The following is a 24,074-nucleotide window of genomic DNA, read 5'->3' as shown; positions in this document are numbered from 1 at the left end:
GCAGGAGACAATGTGGATTGGCACAGAGGCCATTTTTCTTCTCTTCCTGGATTTCTATCAGCTACCAGTGTGGCAGAACCGTACAGATACAGAAATACATTGTATAGACACATCTATATAACTTTTAATGTACTTTTAATAGAAAACAAGTTTTCCTTATGCGGTGTTCCCCTTTAAGTCTCCCCAACAGAGTACTGTAGTAATTGGACAGAATCCCCATCCCCAGTAGCCCCCTAGACTTATCTCAACCCTTCTATCTAAAAGCTCCAGATAGACTTTCTGATGAAAACCAATTAATATTCTCCTAAAGTCTAAACTGCTAAGCAGCATCTCATCCGTCTTAAAAGGGAAACGCTGGCAAACTCCCTCTCAAGCGCACAATGCACTGTCTGAACTTGTTACTAGGAACGCATTGTCTGTTCTTTTAAAAAAGCTGCAGGTTCAAATGTTTAGGTGCTGTGGACTTAAAGGGGAACTCCAGGTAGAGGTTAAAAAAAAGAGAAACTTCTGCAGAAGCATATAGCATTACTTACCTATCTATCCTAGTTTTGAAACTACCAAAAATCCATTTGTTTGGGGGCTTTTTGCTCTGTATTGTGTTTCTGTTCTTCCTGGTTGAGCAGTTCCCAGAATGCAATGCTTTCCCTCCGCTGATCATCAGTCCCCCACCCATTACAATCAGTAAAATTAGTGCTGCACCTGCTTCTGGCCGGTCAGAGATGGTGAATCAGTCAGGGGATTGGGGGATCCAGCCCCGCCTCCTGTGACATCACGCCCTGCCTCCTGTCTGCATCATCAGCAAACACACACAATGTTAGACAGAGATATGGAATATTTGTCTCCTAAGGGGGGATAGCAGAAGGAGCAGGAGACAATGTGGATTGGCACAGGAGCCGTTTTTCTTCACTTCCTGGATTTCTATCAGCTACCAGTGTGGCAGAACTGTACAGACACGGTAATAGATTGTATAGACACATCTATATAACCGCACAGATATAGTAATACATTGTATAGACACATCTATATAACTTTTAATGTACTTTTAATGGAAAACAAGTTTTTCTTATCCGGAGTTCCCCTTTAACAGCACTACACGGGAAACCAGAGTGTACCTATAACAGGCGTGTACTGGGACCTCAGGAGAGAGTATTACACTCTGAGCCCTGTGACAAGTGCCGCAACACCTGCAAATGCATATACCAGCTGACACCTCTGGCTCAACATGCTTGGAAGATCAGTTTATGCTGGTTTGCATGTACGGCGGCTGTTTATGTCGATGAGGAGAGCTCTGTCAGCAGAGGAAAAGAGGTGAAGGGGTGGAGTTTCTGCAAACTGCTGCTGGCAGGGGTGGTGGTGGTGGTGTGTGTGTGGGGGGGGGGGGGGGGTCACTGTGTAAGTGTTTATAGTCAGGGTAGGACCGAGGAAAGGGAAAGTGAGCACAGGGAGTCAAAACACCACTGAGAGAAGAGAGTAAGAAGCAGCAGCAGCAGCGGGAATACCCGTGAAATAAGTAGAAAGAATAGAAGGTAATGTATTGCTGGTTTGCATGTACGGCTGCTGTATACAGAACTGCGGAGCAGGAGAGCTCTGTATCTGTCTGACACAGGGAGAGGGCCGGGAGGGCTGAGCCTGTGCACAGCAACAGAAGGGGCTGACTTAGCGTGCTGGATGTAAACACTTCACATAGGGGGTCAGAGATGCTGCACAATCCAGATATTTCTCTACATAAATTGACTTAGCGTGGGTGCTATGAGTGTATAGATAGGTGCTAGTGTTTTCTTCAGAAAGATTATAGCGACTCTGTACCCACAATCTGACCCCCCAAAACCACTTGTACCTTCGGATAGCTGCTTTTAATCCAAGATCTGTCCTGGGGTCCGTTCGGCAGATGATGCAGTTATTGTCCTAAAAACAACTTTTAAACTTGCAGCCCTGTGTCCAACGGCCGGGGCCTAGATTGTGTATGCATTAGGCTGGCTCAACCTCTCTGTCCCTCCTCCCCACCCTCCTTATCATTAGGAATGCTCCAGGCAGATTGCCTACTATTCCTCAGCTGTGTTACCACAGCACATGGACTGGATTGTTAAGGCACCTGTGCAATGTTCAGACAGGAGTAAATGTCCCAGTGGCATTCCTAATGATGAGGAGGGCGAGGAGGAGGGACAGAGGGGTGGTACAAAGTCAGGGCAAAGATACTCCCATAGGGCACGGGGCTGCAATTTTCAAAGTTGTTTTTTAGGACAATAACTGCATCACCTACCGAGCGGACCCCAGGACAGATCTTGGATTAAAAGTAGCTATCCGAAGGTACAAGTGGTTTGGGGGCGGGGGGGGGGGGGGTCAGATTGTGGGTACAGAGTCGCTTTAAAACTTTAAAGTGTATTTGTCATCACAGTAAATTTTTGACATATCATAGAGACATCTTAGAGAAATGTCAAACGTTTTGATAGCTGTTAGGGATCTAGCAACATTTTTTAAAGTTTTACCTTTCTTTTATTTTTTTTGAACTACGCCCATGCCAGTGTTAGATTTCAAAATAAGCTATACTTACCTTGTCCCTCCCCTTTCCCCGACTGTCTTCATGGAGTTCCCTGTCCCACTGTGTAGCCATTCTGGGATCAGAGTGGGTACATGCAATGCAGCTCAACCAACCGGCATCCGAGGAGGGCACCACTGTGGCCACTGATTGGCTGAATGGGCGACAGCATGTGCTGATACTGATCCCGGGATGGTTACACAGCGGGACTGGGAGCAACGAGGAAGGTAAGTATAGGGTATTTGATTATTTAGCATCCTCCTGGACATAGAGGTAAAAAGATCCCATTTGTTTCCTATTTTTAGAGTCTTCACCATGCAGGATAAATAATGGGATCATTTTATACAGTAGTTCAGGATCTTTATATTTCTACAAATAAACAATGTGAATGATGTCTTTTATTCTTTAGTAGTCTTTATCAATTTGTAATGGAGTAGAGGTCGGCACTACTAGTTAGGCTAGGTTCACACTACGTAAGCTTCCGGCCGTAGTGCGCTCCGTGAATATGCGGCCGGAAACTTACGTAGTTAGCGTACAATGCAAAGTATACGATCCCGGCCGCACAGTTCACACTTCGTACGAATGTACGCCGGGATTGTATACGGCGCCGTAAGAAATTAACCAGACCATTGTTTCCAGCCGGAAGGCTTGTAACTTACGCCCGTAGCGTATCCCGCGAATCCGTATGAAGTGGTGATTTCTTCATTTTTCCACTCTTCTATGCCGATCCAAAAAGTTCTGTGGGGTGTCCGGGGCTAGGCGAAGATTTCCAAGTAAAAGACCGCTGTCAGATCGCTTCGTAGGGGGCTCGGGAAGCGTAAGTAGACTACGGGCGTACGTTCGCATTGCGTACGCATTGCGTACACATTGTGTACGCATCCGACCGCACATCGAATATTCGCACGCACGTTGTTTCAGCCGCACATGTACGGCGCCGTGCGAAATGCGTACGGATTCGTACGTAGTGTGAACATAGCCTAAGACTGTATAAGCCAGAAGGAAGGTAGCTCTAGAAAAACCTGCATATGTGGTGCCACCATACAATTGCAGAAAGCAAGTTCATTTCAATAGCGACATATGGTAAAGGAAGCAACGTGGTGCACTCACCGTTTTGCAGAATGTCTAGCTTTATTGAGGATTAAGGTATATCCATAGTTTACTCTGTGCGGGTAGTGTGTACGCCAACACCCTCCACTGCGATGACAGCAGTTTCACTCCCTAAATTCGGCGCTTCTTCAGATGCCGCCCCCTTCAGCTACGTCACATAAATACCCGTATTCCGTGACGCGTCTGAAGCTGGGCGTTACAGTGATTCATAAAAACAAAGTTACATTTGTGAGTAATTACAATGTATTCAAGACGTGTGATTAAAGGAACATGCTTAGATCGGTGCACTCATTTAAACCCATTTTACCTTGGGCATTTGTGGCTAGGATCCAGGATTGAAGCAGGTACTTATTGGGATCTCCTCCCCCTTTGTTTTGTACTCGCTGTAACCCCATGAATTTAAGGTCTTTTATATTAACGTTGTGTTTTACATTCACATGTTCTATAAACCGTTGGGCTCCTAGGCCGGTTCGTAGCGACCTTACATGCTCACTGAGCCGTGTGTTGATTGGTCTAATAGTCTTACCTATGTAGTATAGGCCACACCTACACGTGATGGCATACACTACGTATTTTGTTCTACAGCATATCATATCATTTTGTATATGGCCTCCTAAATTCACCGTTTTGCCTTGCTGGAAATCAGTGCACCAGTTACAATTTCCACATTTGTGATTACCATATAATTTTTCCCTTAACTAGTTCTGTGTTTTTTTTTTTTTTATATCTCTTGTTGGAGTACTTGCTACGCACTATGATGTCTTTTATATTCTTTGTACGTCTAAACGTGATCATAGGTTTGTTAGTGTATATTTTTTCAAACAAAGGATCATGATGGAAAAGATACCAGTTGTCATTAATGGCTCTGCGTATGATGTCTGTGGCCTATACTACATAGGTAAGACTATTAGACCAATCAACACACGGCTCAGTGAGCATGTAAGGTCGCTACGAACCGGCCAAGGAGCCCCACGGTTTATAGAACATGTGAATGTAAAACACAACGGTAATATAAAAGACCTTAAATTCATGGGGTTACAGCGAGTACAAAACAAAGGGGGAGAAGATCCCAATAAGTACCTGCTTCAATCCTGGATCCTAGCCACAAATGCCCAAGGTAAAATGGGTTTAAATGAGTGCACCGATCTAAGCATGTTCCTTTAATCACACGTCTTGAATACATTGTAATTATTCACTAATGTAACTTTGTTTTTATGAATCACTGTAACGCCCAGCTTCAGACGCGTCACGGAATACGGGATCTGAAGAAGCGCCGAATTTAGGGAGTGAAACTGCTGTCATCGCAATGGAGGGTGTTGGCGTCCACACTACCCGCACGGATTAAACTATGGATATGCGATGCCCTGGCCCCTGGGGGCCACTTCCGCAGTGCTGGTGTTATGAGCGGGCAATGACCGGGGCAGCTGCAGGGGTTATACTTGTCACGGTATAGGCCTGAAGGCAGCACAGCTGTAGGGCCGGTCTGTGGAATCTGCGGGTGATGATGGGCATGCGATTCTTCGCTGCACTTAGTCAGGGCACCAGTTAGTGGACACCAATGCCGGGGTTCAGTAACAGCGGTTTTATTATAGATGAGGTAACTAGTAGCAACAGTTCTGTCCGGATGCAACCAAGTATATAGCAGGCTTTGACAAATAAAGCAGGAGTGGTGCTGCATAGGCTGTGAGAATACGTGCCGGATGATGGGAGTAGGAGTATGAGAGAAATAGCGTTGCTGGGTGGATTAGCTTGAGAGTAATACTTGTTGTGAATCCTTGCAGCGATGATGAGAGATAACGGAATGACACCCAGATGAGAGAGAAGATTCCGGACACTGGAGCAGGCAGATACAGGCGAAGACTTGAATACAGCAGAGCACTCGATCCACACTTCTAGTGGTGAAGTGGGACCTGCGACACGTCCAACTCCTCTGAGGTAGGAGAGGGACGACACACATCCTCCTTGCTTGGAAGCAGGGGGAAGACTAACTTGTTAGGAGGAAGTGGGAGGTCACATGGTAACCCCTGGCCAGAGCTAGTTGGCCATTGGAGGAACCATGGTTACAGGGCACTGGCACAGTCACGTGATCAACAGCCTTGCATACCACTGTACAATGTAATAATACACAGGAATACACAAGAACATACATGAGAATGCACATTACCAGAGAATACTAGGGGAAAACCAGCAGCAGTTGCAGTGCAAACACTTACCAGAACAGGCATTGACACAGCAAGAGAAATGGCCATAATAGGAGTAGTAGTCCTTGCGTTCTGGGACACTGCAGATATACCTTAATCCTCAATAAAGCTACACATTCTGCAAAACGGTGAGTGCACCACGTTGCTTCCTTTACCATATGTTGTAATTTTTTACTGTTTGTAAGTCTTGGAGACTTGTGATCATCTGTTAATATAATATACTGTACTACTTATGTAGTGCCTGTATTGCTTTTTACTCTGCCTGGTAACTGCAGATTCAGTTACTTTTGGAGCACTTGCTTGTAAACAAGTTTTAGCCACAACTCCGCCCCTTCATCCTATGTTCTGAGCATATCCTGTTCCTTGTGCAGTTTGTTGTTGTTTAGTTTTTGAGTTTGTGTTGTTGTCACACACAGGATGGAGATGATCGGCACCCTGATCCTTCTGAGCCTGTACAGAGTCTATTCTGGTGAGTATACACAGTGGTGTCTGTTATACTATTACCTATTATAATAGTATATTTTTCATAGTTTGATATCCCTGATGTCTTTATCAGCCCTGACTTTGATGATATGTATCATGGATGACAGTTAATGTTGTAAGGGATCAAGAACTGTGCAGCAAGGGCTGCACGGGCATCATTAGTGATGTCCATGCAACCCTTGCTGTATATAGAAAATAATAAAGATTATACTTGCCTGTCCAGTCTTCCCCGGTGTCCTGATGCCTTCTCCCCGCGTTTCCTTTTCACCTGCAACTGCCGCTGAAGCTTCTGTAGCTGTCTTTGACATTACAGGCCTCTCAGCCAATCCCCGGCCACGGCGCTGTCCAGACAGGTAAGTATAATCTTTTATTATTCTCTTTACACTGTCATCGGCCATCGCATCATTGTTGCATGTAGCGCGTCCATCAGCCAATCATTTAAAAAACATGTATGTTAAAAGAAAACGATCAGTCGATGATCGGCTCCTCAGCCGATTGTTGTCTTTATTATTGATAAAGTGCTTAATAATAGATTACACAGAGCTCCATAACCTTAACCTGTGTGTGTGTGTGTGTGTGGGGGGGGGGGGGGGGGGGCTGGGGTCATCTTTGGGACAGTAGTGTAGCTGACATGTTTGGGGTAGATTTGTTGATAATTTTATTTTTATTGGGGAGGAGTGTGTCCTTGCCATATCATTACACCAGCAGGGGGCAGTAGTATGTCCTTCCAACATCATCACATCAGCAGGGGGCAGTATGTCCTCTGCACATCATCACACCAGCAGGGGGTAGTATGTCCTCCCCACATCATTATACCAGTAGGGGGCAGTGTGTCCTCCCCACATCATCACATCAGCAGGGGGCAATATATCCTCCACACATCATCACACCAGCAGGGAGCAGTATGTCCTCCACATCATCACACCAGCAGGGAGCAGTATGTCCTCCGCACATCATCACACCAGCAGGGGGCAGTATGTCCTCCCCATATCATCACATCAGCAGGGGGGCAGTGTGTTCTCCCCACATGATCACATTAGCAGGGGGGCAGTGTGTCCTCCCCATATCATGACACCAGCAGGGGGAAGTGTGTTCTCCCCACAACATCAACAAACCAGTAGGTGGCAGTGTGTCCTTCCCACATCATCACACCAGCAAGGGGCAGTGTCCTCTCTACATCATCACACCAGCAGGGGACAGTGTGGGGCACTGTTCCTGTCTGTGGGGTAGCCGCCTGTGTGCTTGTTCACATACCTGCAGCCCCTGGCAGGTGTCCCATCTTTTGGGGGCGAAGGGGGTGGCTGCTACAGTAGCCAGTCAACTGTGTGCATAATGATTGGCTAGAATTGTGATTCGCTGCTGATTGGATAGAATTGTGCTAGGCAGCCGTCAGCAGAGAAATTTATTATGGGCACATTTTTCAAAGACTGTATAAAGTCACAGTGAATAAACTTTTCTTTAGACCTTCTTACTGACTGAATCTGTATACACTGCAGTTCTGCCTCTGGCCAGTAGGTGTGCTGTGTAAGAAAACAGGCAGAGCTGAATGTAAACAAATAAAACAAGATGTAAACAGAGCTGTATCATCCCAGGAGAAGCTGCTAAAGTAGAAAATAAATGGGGAGGTTTGTCTAAGCTTTGGTAATATAGTTTGATGTTTTTCTGAATTAGTTATTAATCTTGGAAAACCTCTTTAAGGCTTTTACTGAAGAACGTTGTAGTGCAGTAGAGCGTAGATACTGTCATATATAAATATAGCTTTGCGGCTTTCACAGTATCTTTGGTAAAACAATAGACTTTTGTGCTTTTCTCACATACAACAGACACGGTTGAGACAGTGGTAGACTAGAGCAATAACTGTGACACAGCATAGGAGCTGGATATATACCACTGAGTCAAATATATAGACTTTGAAGACAATAGGCTTTTAGTTAAGTAACCTTGAGAAGTGGGGCTGAATCAACTTAGGGGTCTGTGGGGGTGAATGTGGGGTTCTTATCCAGACTACTATGGATCAGCTGGGGGTCTTAATAGAAAGTTCCTGTATCCATGGGAATGAACATCACCTAAGCTACCATATGGGCACTGAGTACCACATGATCAGGGTTTACAGGCACACCTAGGGAGTAGAGCTAGCCCTCCACGTGACGTTTCAGGAATCCTGGCAGCATTCAGTAGAGACTCGGCCTTGGCACTGTGCTATACTACTGATTTATTCAGTATCTCAGTTACTTGTGCATTGCATTCAGAGGTAGAAGAAGAAGATGTCAGCCCAGCGTACATAGGATAAATTCTTGAGGTTCCATAGCCCCTGTCTTGTGATGGTCTAGCCTGACATGGTTAGGGTATCAGTATATAGAAGAAAAGTAATAGTCCCACACATGGATCCTGGCCTCCTGGCCAGGCCCAGGAAGAAACCCTCGGCAGGCTACACAGACTACACACACAAAGAAATTCAACTGAACCCATTAGATGCACCCCATTATATACTGTATATCTATATATATCTTCCTTCGGGGGGGGGGGGGAATCTGATTGGGCAAGAGATGTAATAACCCTCTGTGATAGGGCGGTAACCCCAGAGATTGGTTAGACATGGTTTGACCTTCAGCTGTGCAGATAAGTGTCCCATAAATTTGTCTCAGAAATGGAGCTGGATATTTTCTTGGCGCACATTGTGACCCCCGTCCACCAGCTGATATTATATTAAGTATGTGCCAGTCCTGTGATCCAGAGCCTGCGCTTATAGAATCCTTAAATATTAGTAAGAATATTCTCTCACGAAACTTAGCTCCCTTAGAACCGAGGGGAGCGCAGCAATTGTTCCATTAACAGCAAAATTCGTCAATAGGGTTTGCCGCAGCCAGATTTGAATATTGCCCTGTAGTTGATAACATGATCAGCGTTGTATGTAACACTCTGTATGTCTCTCTCAGATAGTCACTCTCTGCGATATTATTACACCGGGGTCTCAGCCCCAGGATACGGAATACCTGAATTCTCCATAGCCGGATATGTGGATGATAAGCAGATTGATTTATACACCAGTGATATAAGGAGATGCGTCCCAGTGGCTCCATGGGTGAAGAGGATTGAAGATACGGAGCACTGGGAGAAAGATACCCAGCTTGATAAAGAAGATGAGGCTTTATTCAGACATGAGGTGAAGATAGGGATGAAGAGATTCAACCACAGCGGAGGTGAGAGACAATATACCGCACTTTATTCAGAACAGATACTACTCTATACATACATACCCATAGCCAGACTGAGAAGTTATTATATGTCTCGGTGCACCACTGCCGATATAACGGAAGGCTGGGAGCCATTACTACGTGTAGCAGAGGGCCGCCTCTTCATGCTGGCATGCCCCAATGGCTGTTCTGGCATGAATTAGCCCCTGAGATCCCATTTTCAATCCGCTACCTGGGCTTTAAATCCGCTACCTGGGCAGGCTTAGCAGGGGTAGCCATCTGATATATAATATCCATTACTAGGCCTGGGCTTAGTGTAAGCCCGTAAAATGGCTATTACTATCCTCCACATTATTACCCCAGTACCCACCGCCACTGGGGTACTGGGAAGAGCCAGATACCAGTAGTCCCGTAGTATCAAAAACTGGCACTCCTGGACTGGGTGGAAGCAGGCTGGTATTAGTAGGCTGGTAAGGGAAAAACAAATGGCACTTTCCATCCTGGTACTACTAGGCTGCTGCTTGTTTTTTTGTTTTTTTTTACCAGGCTGGTCTTGGAAAAGAAGGGTGGTCCTACATGTGGTCCTACATTGTACATTATCTACATTTTTAAACACATCTGTGCCAAGCTTGAAAAAAGGGGGGTATGGCTTACTAGAGAGTGGGCGTGGGCATCACTTGGAAAGGCATGTGGTCTAAATGTGCCCAAAATGTACCATGTTCTATTAAACATTTTTGCCATTAAAGTAAGCCAACTAATAGATGGTCAAACATAGACTAAGAAGTCCAAATGTATGCAAGGTTTTTAAATGTCTCACAATCTTAGACTGTCTAGTCTAAGTTTATGCTGTGTAGGGCAGTTTCTGATGATCTCACCCAGTGTGTGGGTATAGTCTTACATGGTCTTGTTTTGTGTCCAGGTTTCCATTCTGTGCAGGTGATGGTTAGCTGTGAGCTGAATGATGACGGCAGCACCATGAGTGACGAGCAGTACAGATATGATGGAGAAGAATACATGTACTTCGATGTACCGACAGGAACCTACATCCCTACGATGTCCGAGGCTCAGATCACCACACAGAGATGGAACAGTCCGGATCTAGGAATGAAGGCGAGACAGAAGGAATATCTGGACAATAAATGTATCCAAAGGCTGAGAAGATACATTGAGCACGGAAGAGAAGAACTGGAGAGGAGAGGTGATGTCACACTGGAGTTATCTCTACCATGTCATTAACATGGTAGAGTCACTGTCATTAACAATAACATTGTGATCAGACATGTGAAAAGTTATTGATCACAGTGAGTCTCATTGCTAAGACCCACTGTGATCAGGAGATACAGCCAGGGAGGGAGTGCGGCAGCTGTGCCTTCCACTCCCCCGGCCCCTTGCTAATGTTGACCATGAAGCCTTATAGACTTTCATTGTCGAAATTGGTTGTTACAGCGATACATCCGAGGAGTGAATTACACGGCTGCCGTACTCTCTCCCCGGCTGTATCTCCTGGTCACAGTGGGCCTTAGCAGTGAGACCAGCTGTAACCAAAGAAAGATAATGGGACCATCTCAATCCCACAGACAGGGCAGGAAAAGAAGCAGACTCCAACTTTTTCAGGCCCCTCCTTGTAGGTAATCCCCCTGTTAGGCATCTCCTGCCCTGATAGTTAGCACATTCCCTCTACCTCCCAAGTTATTAGTTCCCCAACCTCATGTAAACACATAATAAAAAAAAACCTCTCCCTTCCTTCCGATTGTTGGGGGGAAAAAGCTGCATGCGGCCACAAAAGTATTTAACAGAGCGGGGAGCCAATGGCCTTCTCTCTGCCAATCACTCATTAGGAGCGCATACAGTAAAAGTGGCAGACACAGCACCTGAGTAGGCCCTCCTGGGAGCCTGGCAGTTGCCCAGGTGCTGACCACAGGGGCCCTAAGTGTCTGTTCAGGAGCCCACCCCTGTCAGTTGGACCCCAGCCTGTGGAGGCCTGGCAGAGGCCTGGCACCGCACCTCCCAGCTTCACCACTGGTTGTACCAGTATGGTGGATATTTTCTCGTGTCTGCTTTCTGCAAGGCTAGAACTATACATTTATCAGAGATAACGTGTCATCTGAGATATTATTTGCGGCTGTCTGTCATATCACACATTCTCTTTTTTTACTGGATATGTTCAAGAATAAATCAAAACTTTCCAAAAATGAAGTCAAACTTAATATTTTTGTCCCAGTTCTGCCACATGTGAAGGTCACAGGACACATATCCGATGAAATTGCAACACTTCACTGTCTGGTGTATGGATTCCATCCCCGAGCGGTGGATGTGAAGTGGGTTAAGAACAGGATAGATGACATCCCCACCTATCAGTCCACCTATGTCCTCCCCAATCCTGACGGCACCTATCAGATCAGGGTCAGTGCGGAAGTGATCACCAAAGATGGCGACAGCTACTCCTGTTATGTGGATCACAGCAGCCTGGAGGAGCCGCTCCTTGTCAGATGGGGTGAGTTGTATCCATACTGGAGGAGCCGCTCCTTGTCAGATGGGGTGAGTTGTATCCATACTGGAGGAGCCGCTCCTTGTCAGATGGGGTGAGTTGTATCCATACTGGAGGAGCCGCTCCTTGTCAGATGGGGTGAGTTGTATCCATACTGGAGGAGCCGCTCCTTGTCAGATGGGGTGAGTTGTATCCATACTGGAGGAGCCGCTCCTTGTCAGATGGGGTGAGTTGTATCCATACTGGAGGAGCCGCTCCTTGTCAGATGGGGTGAGTTGTATCCATACTGGGGGAGCCGCTCCTTGTCAGATGGGGTGAGTTGTATCCATACTGGGGGAGCCGCTCCTTGTCAGATGGGGTGAGTTGTATCCATACTGGGGGAGTCGCTCCTTGTCAGATGGGGTGAGTTGTATCCATACTGGAGGAGCTGCTCCTTTTCAGATGGGGTGAGTTGTATCCATACTGGAGGAGCCGCTCCTAGTCAGATGGGGTGAGTTGTATCCATACTGGAGGAGCCGCTCCTTGTCAGATGGGGTGAGTTGTATCCATACTGGGGGAGCCGCTCCTTGTCAGGTGGGGTGAGTTGTATCCATACTGAAGGAGCCGCTCCTTGTCAGGTGGGGTGAGTTGTATCCATACTGGGGGAGCCGCTCCTTGTCAGATGGGGTGAGTTGTATCCATACTGGGGGAGCCGCTCCTTGTCAGATGGGGTGAGTTGTATCCATACTGGGGGAGCCGCTCCTTGTCAGATGGGGTGAGTTGTATCCATACTGGGGTAGCCGCTCCTTGTCAGATGGGGTGAGTTGTATCCATACTGGAGGAGCCGCTCCTTGTCAGATGGGGTGAGTTGTATCCATACTGGAGGAGCCGCTCCTTGTCAGATGGGGTGAGTTGTATCCATACTGGAGGAGCCGCTCCTTGTCAGATGGGGTGAGTTGTATCCATACTGGAGGAGCCGCTCCTTGTCAGATGGGGTGAGTTGTATCCATACTGGAGGAGCCGCTCCTTGTCAGATGGGGTGAGTTGTATCCATACTGGGGGAGCCGCTCCTTGTCAGATGGGGTGAGTTGTATCCATACTGGGGGAGCCGCTCCTTGTCAGATGGGGTGAGTTGTATCCATACTGGGGGAGCCGCTCCTTGTCAGATGGGGTGAGTTGTATCCATACTGGAGGAGCTGCTCCTTTTCAGATGGGGTGAGTTGTATCCATACTGGAGGAGCCGCTCCTAGTCAGATGGGGTGAGTTGTATCCATACTGGAGGAGCCGCTCCTTGTCAGATGGGGTGAGTTGTATCCATACTGAGGGAGCCACTCCTTGTCAGGTGGGGTGAGTTGTATCCATACTGAAGGAGCTGCTCCTTGTCAGATGGGGTGAGTTGTATCCATACTGGGGGAGCCGCTCCTTGTCAGATGGGGTGAGTTGTATCCATACTGGAGGAGCTGCTCCTTTTCAGATGGGGTGAGTTGTATCCATACTGGAGGAGCCGCTCCTAGTCAGATGGGGTGAGTTGTATCCATACTGGAGGAGCCGCTCCTTGTCAGATGGGGTGAGTTGTATCCATACTGAGGGAGCCACTCCTTGTCAGGTGGGGTGAGTTGTATCCATACTGAAGGAGCCGCTCCTTGTCAGATGGGGTGAGTTGTATCCATACTGGGGGAGCCGCTCCTTGTCAGATGGGGTGAGTTGTATCCATACTGGGGGAGCCGCTCCTTGTCAGATGGGGTGAGTTGTATCCATACTGGGGGAGCCGCTCCTTGTCAGATGGGGTGAGTTGTATCCATACTGGGGAGGCGCTCCTTGTCAGATGGGGTGAGTTGTATCCATACTGGGGTAGCCGCTCCTTGTCAGATGGGGTGAGTTGTATCCATACTGGGGGAGCCGCTCCTTGTCAGATGGGGTGAGTTGTATCCATACTGGGGTAGCCGCTCCTTGTCAGATGGGGTGAGTTGTATCCATACTGGGGGAGCCGCTCCTTATCAGATGGGGTGAGTTGTATCTATACTGGGGGAGCCACTCCTTGTCAGATGGGTTGAGTTGTATCCATACTGTGTAGCCGCTCCTTGTCAGATGGGGTGAGTTGTATCCATACTGGGGGAGCTGCTCCTTGTCAGATGGGGTGAGTTGTATCCATACTGGGGGAGCTGCTCCTTGTCAGATGGGGTGAGTTGTATCCATACTGGGGGAGCCGCTTCTTGTCAGATGGGGTGAGTTGTATCTATACTGGGGGAGCCACTCCTTGTCAGATGGGGTGAGTTGTATTCATACTGGGGGAGCCGCTCCTTGTCAGATGTGGTGAGTTGTATCTATACTGGGGGAGCCGCTCCTTGTCAGATGGGGTGAGTTGTAGCCATACTGGGGGAGGAGCCGCTCCTTGTCAGATGGGGTGAGTTGTATCTATACTGGGGGATGGTCTTTAGATGGTCTTGGTGGTCGTAAAGGATTGTGCTGCTGACAATGGTTTTTGGGCCTAGTAACCTATACGATCAGCTGATGAACGGGCGTCTGCTCATTTATTGGATGATTGTTGCGTCTTTTACATAGGGCAATAATCAGTCTATACAGGGGCCTTTAGAAGTGACCCAAGGCTGTAACAGAAGGGAAATCCTCTGATATGAGACCACAGCTTTATGGCAACCTGGCCATTTTGTCCTAGTTATTTAGACAAGAGGAGCTCAGTTAAACCATAGCACATACCAGTCAATGGCGCCAGTCATTAGGAGACCCATTATGTGGATGCATTACCACCTACTAACTCAGAGACTATAACTATAGTATTATACAATATATCTAGAAAACCTTTAAAGGGGCAACAACCAAATACTAATTCATCCATATTTTAAGCACCTTGTGCTGTTATTTGGATTTCGAAGAAGCGTCACTATTGGAATCCTTGTGTCAGAAGTCTCCAACCAGTGCTGCAACCAATTAGTCTGTATCACAGTACCCCCATGTTACAGATGTCATCTGCAGGTATTATGGGCATGGGAACCAGTGGTGTGTAGCAGAAGCTGCTAAGATGCTAGAAAATATGGAACCTGCCACTTGTGGTGAGATAGTCATCTTGCCTCTTGGCAGAAACGGTCCTGGATAGGAGAGGAGTCTCAGGTGTGAGTTATCTCTGAGGACACAGCAGGATCAGAGGACTTGTAGATTTTGTTTTCCCCATTAGCAGATGTTTGGTCGTCAGTCTGAGCTGTATATCTGTCATCTTATCATTTCCTGATTTTATCTTTCAGAACCTAAAACAGGCTCGTCCCTGTCTTTGATCCTGTGGGGGCTTATCCTCATCTTCAGCCTAAGCCTCATCCTCAGCATTATTACTCTAAGCTATGTATTTCTCAAAGTTAAAAGAAAAAGTAAGTGGTGGTTATGTGGTGGTGGTGGTGGGGGTAGGTTGAACTGTCCTAGTCACATAACTAATCTTCTGTGTTTTACTAATTTCTAAATAATTTAGCCATTGATATGTATTTTTATACAAATGGCAACAGAGGAGAGAACTGATTTGGAACTAATCAATTTTGTTCAGAATTTCACTTTTTTTTTTATTTGTTTCCAGAAAATCAGTACAGGAGCAGGGGCTCCTGTCATAGGTAGGAGTCCCTGCACCCGTACATACTGAGCAGGAGGCATACACTGTTTAATTACTAAACAGCACAGGTGTCAAACTTGCGGCCCTTATCATGTTATTGTTACTGTTATGAGCCTAAAAGGACATCCCTGCCGCCTTCTAGGGTGAAGTTTTGACCTCTGAGCCAAAGATTACACTTTTGACCTAAAATTCAGCTCCTGGTTTTTCTATGTTCCTTGCTTCAGTTGTCCGTTCCATGTTTTTCAGTTCTTCCTGCACTTGCCTTTGTTGTCACCTGCCTGGACCTATGAGATTTGAGTCCAGGACTTGGTTTCCCATAGAGGAATCCTCCTTTTTTTCAGTATGGGCTCTTGATAGCTTTGTCCAGCTTGTTCAGTTCAGCTTGCTCCAGCTTTTTGCCTTGCACTTGGTGTTTCTGGTTTCCTGACCATTTTGCAGGTTTTGTTCTTTGTCTTTTTGATTCTTGCTTTGTCCGCAGTTTACCTTGTCTCTGGATGTTGTCCTCGGTTTGCCTGTTCCTAAATACCTGTTCTTTCTTACTTTGTACCTCGCTGCCTTCTTGATTCTGACCTTTTGCCTGTTTTTGTGACTACGCCTTTGTCTGCCGTTATTGTACTACGATGCTCATCTGTTATTGACCTCGGCCCGTTTGACCTTTCTAATCTGTGTCATGCCTTTTGCCTGTGTTTTGTCTGTATTCGGTCTGTCCAAGTTTTTGCACTTATTTCAGAGCAGGGACTGTCCCGATTGTGGACAGTTATTTAGGATCTGCTCTGCAAGTAGGCAGGGACTGCGTGGTAGGGTCACTTGTCCTGTCTCTTTGTCTCCCTGGGCCCTGACAGTTACTGTGTGTATAGTGTAAGATATATACTGCACTTAATGTATACAACCTCATTATTAATGTATGTATTTTCACAGCTTTAGATAAACCGCGTCGTGTCGACAGTCGGCTCACAAGAACCTGAGCTGGATCAAAGACAGTGTTTAAGACGGCAAAAAGGAAGAGAACAGACGCATCTATATCTGCAATGTTTTCATGGTACATTTAATTGTCACTATCAGCTGCCACCACTTTAGACCACATGAAAGTCTATCTAAGTGAACAATTTTTATGTCTTTAGCACACCCCTCAGGGGCAGCAGCATGGAGGACAGTATAGAGCAATACTGAGCAGTGTAAGCTCATGGTAACGCCCCATCTCCAAAAATCTTTTGGCCAACCATAGCTTGCAATACTTTACCCTTCTTTCTACAACATGAAGAAAGAAAAGTCATCAAATTATTGAAATCACAGGATGGCAATTTCGCCATGTTGTTTTTTGTACTCTTGACTATGAGGTGAAAATAACAAGATCATGGAAATGCCAAATGTATAGAGAATTTGTATATGTATATAGAAGGTGTATATGTATATAGAGTTTGTATATGTATATAGAATTTGTATATGTACTGTATATATAATTTGTATGTAGAATTTGTATATGTTTATAGACTTTGTATATAGAATTTGTTTTAAGTTTTACTAATGTAGCACGACAGAATAATGAAAACACCTTGAAAGCCATTTCATTAGCTTGCGCCACAGAGAACATTCTTACCTTTTCCATGGCGGACGCCTGCCGTGGCGGAGGGGGGTGAAGTGCGTGTGTGATCATTTCGTACAGTAGTTCAGGTTGTTACAGATTTTATGTTTCTACAAATAAAGAATTTTGTGATATTAATGAAGTATTTTGGCTTTAGTAGTCTTTATTATAGCATAAACCTTTTACTTGCTGTCAACATACAAAACATAACACATACGAGGGGCTGCTGATAAGTTTTTGGCTTTGTGTTCTTTTTTTGTTTGTATGGTAACAAATGTTACTTCACATGAAAGCCTTATGTGTCTAATATAGGTTTTCCAAATTTTGTGTATGTAGCTTATGGCTACAGACATCTAGGAGCGCAGGAAACGGGCCGCATCAACACCAATGATAAGGAATGTCCTGGACAACCGAGAGTTGTTGTTGTTCCGGAGATCGCCGGAGAATCAGAGGATTTCAGCTTAAGGAATGGCAGACATCATGGGGATTTCTCGTGAACGTTTTTGTGTCATTATCCTTGAACATTTGAACATGAAGAAGATATCTGCAAAGTAGGTCCCCAGATGTTCTACAACGGATCAGAAAAGCTGTGAGTGACAACTTCCCGGTCCATTTGTCAATGTTTCTGGACTGGTAAGAACTTCCTGGATGGACCGGTCATTGTGGATGAGACCTGGATTTATTTGTACGACCCTGAAACCAAGGAGCAGTCAAAGGAGTGGAGGCACAGCGGTTCTCCTGGTCCAAAGAAGTTCAGGGTGCAAAGATCAGCCACTAAGGTGATGGGGTCTATGTTCTGGGATAAGAAGGATATGCTGTTAGAGGACTACCTTCACAATGGTTCCAACACCAAGGCAAAGTATTACATTGAACTTTTGGACCAATTGAAGACAGCTCTGAAGGCTGAAAGGTGCGGCAAGCTGTCCAAAGAATCTTGTTCCTGCAAGACAACGCCTCCGCTCACACTGCACAAGGGACCATGGCAAAACAGATGGAGCTAGGCTTCTAGCTGGTTGACCACCAACCTTATTCACCAGATCTAGCTTCCCCCGACTATCATCTGTTTCCAAACCTGAAGAAACACCTCAAGGGAACCAAATTTCACACCATTTCTGATGCCATGGCTGCAACGGTTGGCTGGTTTGGGGCACAACCAAAAACCTTCTTTTTGCATCATCACCAGTGGCAGTCCTCTGGATCCACAATAAATAGGCAGTAAATCCGGCAGGATCCGGGCCAGCCGCATAATGGAAGAAAGGAATGGCAGAAAGGAAGAGAAAAGATACAGTACACCTATGGTATATTTACGACTCTCCATCAGCTGCCACCACATCGGATCACATGAACGGCAAAGTGTACCTAAGTGTTCCTGAACTATTTTTATGTCCATAGCACACCGCTCAGGGGCAGCAACATGGAGGACAATCTAGAGCAATACTGAGCAGTGTAAGCTGTGATTCCAGTGGAGGCATTTTAATTTGATGAGAAATATTACAAATTTACATATATATATATAGACATTATTATAACAATGACTGTATTTTTTTCTCTAACTGTAAGTTATACAGCAATACATTCTTCCCAGTTGGGCTGGATTCACACCGTATTCTACCAGTACTGTAAAAAATGAATGTCGACGTATATTGCAGTGTACTGGTAATGGCCCCATTTACTTTGATGGCCCTAACTTGGTCAACTAGAGACTTTGGGCAATTTACCAAATATATATTCTTTATATATATTTATTTTGTAGTACCCAAAAGTGCAATAACCCCCCTATTTTTGTGTCCTGCTTAGTCAGGGGTAGCGAAGCTTTGCTCCATTGGTGGCATACGGACTGTGTGATCCAAGAGAAGACCAGGAGTGTGGAGAGATGATCTATGCGGCCACACATCGCTATTACACGTAGCGATGAGCAGTCGGTGGACAATGATTTTAGGTCCAGACATAAAGAAACGATCAGCCGATAATCGTTGTCAAGTGAATTGGCAGTATTCGGCCGATTATCGCTCTGTGTAATAGGGCCCTTAATCAAATGACCGTCCAATCAGAGTGCAGCCTCTTTTTTGTGTGTCTAGCACATCTTTATCTAACTTTATGCTGCCTTGAGGTCTGTATTCTCGGTTTGTATAGCTTTGTATCACTCTCACTATTGCTCAGCTCTGGTTTCTGTGTACTTTTTGTTTGCATTGTGTTTGTGTCCAAGGATCAGCAAATTGTTATGTAGATTAGGACACATAGGGGCGTTTGTCATAGAGACGGATCTCATAGCTGGAGTGATATTATGTATCTCCTACAGGAGACCTGTACGTGCACCCCCTGCTTGTAACTGGGTGTCGACTGTTGGACCTGCAGCCATCATTAGGGGGGGGTTGTCATTTTGTCTATACCCACACACACCAGTCCTCTCCGCCTGTATACAGACCCCCACACACACCAGTCCTCTCCCCCTGTATACAGACCCCCATACACACCAGTCCTCTCCCCTGTATACAGACCCCACACACACCAGTCCTCTCCCCCTGTATACAGACCCCACACACCAGTCCTCTCCCCTGTATACAGACCACACACCAGTCCTCTCCCCCTGTATACAGACCCCACACACACCTCTCCCCCTGTATACAGACCCCACACACCAGTCCTCTCCCCTTGTATACAGACCTCACACACCAGTCCTCTCCCCCTGTATACAGACCCCCCATACACACCAGTCCTCTCCCCTGTATACAGACCCCACACACACCAGTCCTCTCCCCTGTATACAGACCCCACACACACCAGTCCTCTCCCCCTGTATACAGACCCCACACACCAGTCCTCTCCCCTGTATACAGACCACACACCAGTCCTCTCCCCCTGTATACAGACCCCACACACACCTCTCCCCCTGTATACAGACCCCACACACCAGTCCTCTCCCCTTGTATACAGACCTCACACACCAGTCCTCTCCCCCTGTATACAGACCCCACACACCAGTCCTCTCCCCCTGTATACAGACCCCTACACCTCAGTCCTCTCCCCCTGTATACAGACCCCACACACCAGTCCTCTCCCCCTGTATACAGACCCCCCCACACACACACACCAGTCCTCTCCCCCTGTATACAGACCCCACACACCAGTCCTCTCCCCCTGTATACAGACCCCCCCACCAGTCCTCTCCCCCTGTATACAGACCCCACACACCAGTCCTCTCCCCCTTTATACAGACCCCCCACACACCAGTCCTCTCCCCCTGTATACAGACCCCACACACCAGTCCTCTACCCCTGTATACAGAGTCCACACACCAGTCCTCTCCCCCTGTATACAGACCCCCCCCCCACACACACCAGTCCTCTCCCCCTGTATGCAGACCCCACACACCAGTCCTCTCCCCCTGTATACACACCAGTCCTCTCCCCCTGTATACAGACCCCACACACCAGTCCTCTCCCCCTTTATACAGACCCCCCACACACCAGTCCTCTCCCCCTGTATACAGACCCCACACACCAGTCCTCTACCCCTGTATACAGAGTCCACACACCAGTCCTCTCCCCCTGTATACAGACCCCCCCACACACACACACCAGTCCTCTCCCCCTGTATGCAGACCCCACACACCAGTCCTCTCCCCCTGTATACACACCAGTCCTCTCCCCCTGTATACAGACCCCACACACCAGTCCTCTCCCCCTTTATACAGACCCCCCACACACCAGTCCTCTCCCCCTGTATACAGACCCCACACACCAGTCCTCTCCCCTGTATACAGACCCCACACACCAGTCCTCTCCCCCTGTATACAGACCCCACACACCAGTCCTCTACCCCTGTATACAGAGTCCACACACCAGTCCTCTCCCCCTGTATACAGACCCCCCCACACACACACACCAGTCCTCTCCCCCTGTATGCAGACCCCACACACCAGTCCTCTCCCCCTGTATACAGACCCCCCCACCAGTCCTTTCCCCCCTGTATACAGACCCCCCCCCCACCAGTCCTCTCCCCCTGTATACAGACCCCACACACCAGTCCTCTCCCCTGTATACAGACCCCACACACCAGTCCTCTCCCCTGTATACAGACCCCACACACCAGTCCTCTCCCCCTGTATACAGACCCCCCACACACCAGTCCTCTCCCCCTGTATACAGACCCCACACACCAGTCCTCTCCCCTGTATACAGACCCCACACACCAGTCCTCTCCCCCTGTATACAGACCCCCCCCACCAGTCCTTTCCCCCCTGTATACAGACCCCCCCACCAGTCCTCTCCCCCTGTATACAGACCCCACACACCAGTCCTCTCCCCTGTATACAGACCCCACACACCAGTCCTCTCCCCCTGTATACAGACCCCACACACCAGTCCTCTCCCCCTGTATACAGACCCCGCACACACCAGTCCTCTCCCCCTGTATACAGACCTCACACACCACTCCTCTCCCCCTGTATACAGACCCCCCACACACCAGTCCTCTCCCCCTGTATACAGACTCCACACACCAGTCCTCTCCCCCTGTATACAGACCCCACACACCAGTCCTCTCCCCTGTATACAGACCCCACACACACCAGTCCTCTCCCCCTGTATACAGACCCCACACACACCAGTCCTCTCCCCCCTGTATACAGACCCCACACACCAGTCCTCTCCCCCTGTATACAGACCACACACATCAGTCCTCTCCCCCTGTATACAGACCCCACACACCAGTCCTCTCCCCTGTATACAGACCCCACACACCAGTCCTCTCCCCCTGTATACAGACCCCCCACACACCAGTCCTCTCCCCCCTGTATACAGACCCCACACACCAGTCCTCTCCCCTGTATACAGACCCCACACACCAGTCCTCTCCCCCTGTATACAGACCACACACACCAGTCCTCCCCCCCTGTATACAGACCCCCCACACACCAGTCCTCTCCCCCTGTATACAGACACCCCCCACCAGTCCTCTCCCCTGTATACAGACACCCCCCACCAGTCCTCTCCCCTGTATACAGACTCCACACACCAGTCCTCTCCCCCTGTATACAGACCCCCCACACCAGTCCTCTCCCCCTGTATACAGACCCCACACACCAGTCCTCTCCCCTGTATACAGACCCCACACACCAGTCCTCTCCCCCTGTATACAGACCCCACACACCAGTCCTCTCCCCTGTATACAGACCCCACACACACCAGTCCTCTCCCCCTGTATACAGACCCCACACACACCAGTCCTCCCCCTGTATACAGACCCCACACACACCAGTCCTCTCCCCTGTATACAGACCCCACACACCAGTCCTCTCCCCTGTATACAGACCCCACACACCAGTCCTCTCCCCCTGTATACAGACTCCACACACACCAGTCCTCTCCCCCTGTATACAGACCCCACACACCAGTCCTCTCCCCCTGTATACAGACCCCACACACCAGTCCTCTCCCCCTGTATACAGACCCCACACACACCAGTCCTCTCCCCTGTATACAGACCCCACACACACCAGTCCTCTCCCCCTGTATACAGACCCCACACACCAGTCCTCTCCCCCTGTATACAGACCCCACACACCAGCCCTCTCCCCCTGTATACAGACCCCACACACCAGTCCTCTCCTCCTGTATACAGACCCCACACACCAGTCCTCTCCCCCTGTATACAGACCCCACACACCAGTCCTCTCCCCTGTATACAGACCCCACACACCAGTCCTCTCCCCCTGTATACAGACCCCACACACCAGTCCTCTCCCCCTGTATACAGACCCCACACACCAGCCCTCTCCCCCTGTATACAGACACCAGTATATACTGCATTAGGTCACTGCTTCCTGCTTGTCACCTCAGCAGGACTCAGCCCCTTCTGCTACAGTTGATGCGTTGCCTAGCAACCTGTCAGCGTGCCCTGCTGTTGTCTTGGTGACAGTTACAAACAAGAGGAGCCTTCTCCTGCTGCGCAGTGTACGGACACACAGGTAACAGGCTGCGTTTAGCCTCATCTCTCCACGCCGAGACCCTCAGCATGGTGATCGAGAGCAGCGGCAACAAGGCAGCTCCGACCCAGAGCTCTAAACACAAGGGTAAAACGTCCGCCTCCTCCGAGGGATTCACGGTCAGAGCCTTGATGAAGAACTCCATCGTGAGAGGTCCCCCTGCCGCAGGAGCCTTCAAGGAACGACCTGCAAAGCCCACCGCCTTTCGCAAGTTTTACGAGCGAGGAGACTTCCCGATTGCCCTTGAGCATGACACGAAGGGAAACAAAATCGCCTGGAAGGTCGAGATTGAGAAACTGGACTACCACCACTACTTGCCGCTGTTCTTCGATGGTCTCTGTGAAATGGCGCATCCCTACGAGTTTTTTGCCCGTCAAGGCGTCCACGACATGTTAGAGCATGGAGGACCAAAGATACTTCCCGTCATCCCGCAGCTCATTATACCCATAAAAAACGCCTTGAATATCCGAAATCGACAAGTGATCTGCACCACCCTCAAGGTTCTCCAGCACCTGGTGGTCTCGGCTGAGATGGTGGGGGAAGCTCTGGTACCTTACTACCGCCAGATTCTCCCCATCCTGAACATCTTCAAGAACATGAACGTGAACTCCGGAGACGGCATCGACTACAGCCAGCAGAAACGGGAAAATATCGGAGACTTGATTCAAGAAACCCTCGAAGCCTTCGAACGTCACGGAGGAGAAGACGCCTTCATCAACATAAAATACATGGTCCCTACCTATGAGTCCTGTTTGCTAAACTAGAACTTTGTGCACTGTCGCCCATCATCCTCGGGTGGCCCCACGGCTGGTATCACACCTGAACCGTACCTGTGATATATCACCCACTGACTATAATAAGAAAACATTGCACGGTTAACGTTAGTATGTTACATCATTTTATGTTGT

The 24,074-nt window shown here is 48.0% G+C and overlaps 3 protein-coding genes across 3 annotated transcripts in view; 2 read left to right on the top strand and 1 right to left on the bottom strand.

Moving 5' to 3' along the window:
- LOC138802333 (major histocompatibility complex class I-related gene protein-like) overlaps positions 1 to 24,074 on the bottom strand; it is a 77,576-nt gene that overhangs the window by 39,638 nt on the left and 13,864 nt on the right. The gene's annotated exons all lie outside the window — the stretch shown is intronic.
- On the top strand, positions 1,405 to 17,005 carry LOC138802339 (class I histocompatibility antigen, F10 alpha chain-like). Its single transcript, XM_069985534.1, has 7 exons — positions 1,405 to 1,526; positions 6,261 to 6,313; positions 9,264 to 9,527; positions 10,441 to 10,719; positions 11,743 to 12,015; positions 15,246 to 15,365; positions 16,517 to 17,005. Exons 2-7 carry the CDS (start codon positions 6,262 to 6,264, stop codon positions 16,561 to 16,563), a joined length of 1,035 nt encoding a protein of 344 aa, XP_069841635.1. The 5' UTR covers positions 1,405 to 1,526; position 6,261; the 3' UTR covers positions 16,564 to 17,005.
- On the top strand, positions 23,019 to 24,045 carry PACRG (parkin coregulated). Its single transcript, XM_069942939.1, has one exon. It carries the CDS (start codon positions 23,196 to 23,198, stop codon positions 23,928 to 23,930), a length of 735 nt encoding a protein of 244 aa, XP_069799040.1. The 5' UTR covers positions 23,019 to 23,195; the 3' UTR covers positions 23,931 to 24,045.

The sequence above is a fragment of the Dendropsophus ebraccatus genome, chromosome 10 (assembly GCF_027789765.1).
Source record: "Dendropsophus ebraccatus isolate aDenEbr1 chromosome 10, aDenEbr1.pat, whole genome shotgun sequence".
Lineage (NCBI taxonomy): Eukaryota > Metazoa > Chordata > Amphibia > Anura > Hylidae > Dendropsophus > Dendropsophus ebraccatus.
This window is presented reverse-complemented; position numbering and strand designations above follow the sequence as displayed.

Coding starts and splice junctions, on each gene's coding strand:
- PACRG (XM_069942939.1), top strand. CDS start 23,196: ATGGTGATCGAGAGCAGCGGCAACAAGGCAGCTCCGACCCAGAGCTCT.
- LOC138802339 (XM_069985534.1), top strand. CDS start 6,262: ATGGAGATGATCGGCACCCTGATCCTTCTGAGCCTGTACAGAGTCTAT. Junction 10,720..11,742: donor AGAAGAACTGGAGAGGAGAG/GTGATGTCACAC, acceptor TTTTTGTCCCAG/TTCTGCCACATGTGAAGGTC. Junction 15,366..16,516: donor TCTCAAAGTTAAAAGAAAAA/GTAAGTGGTGGT, acceptor GTATTTTCACAG/CTTTAGATAAACCGCGTCGT.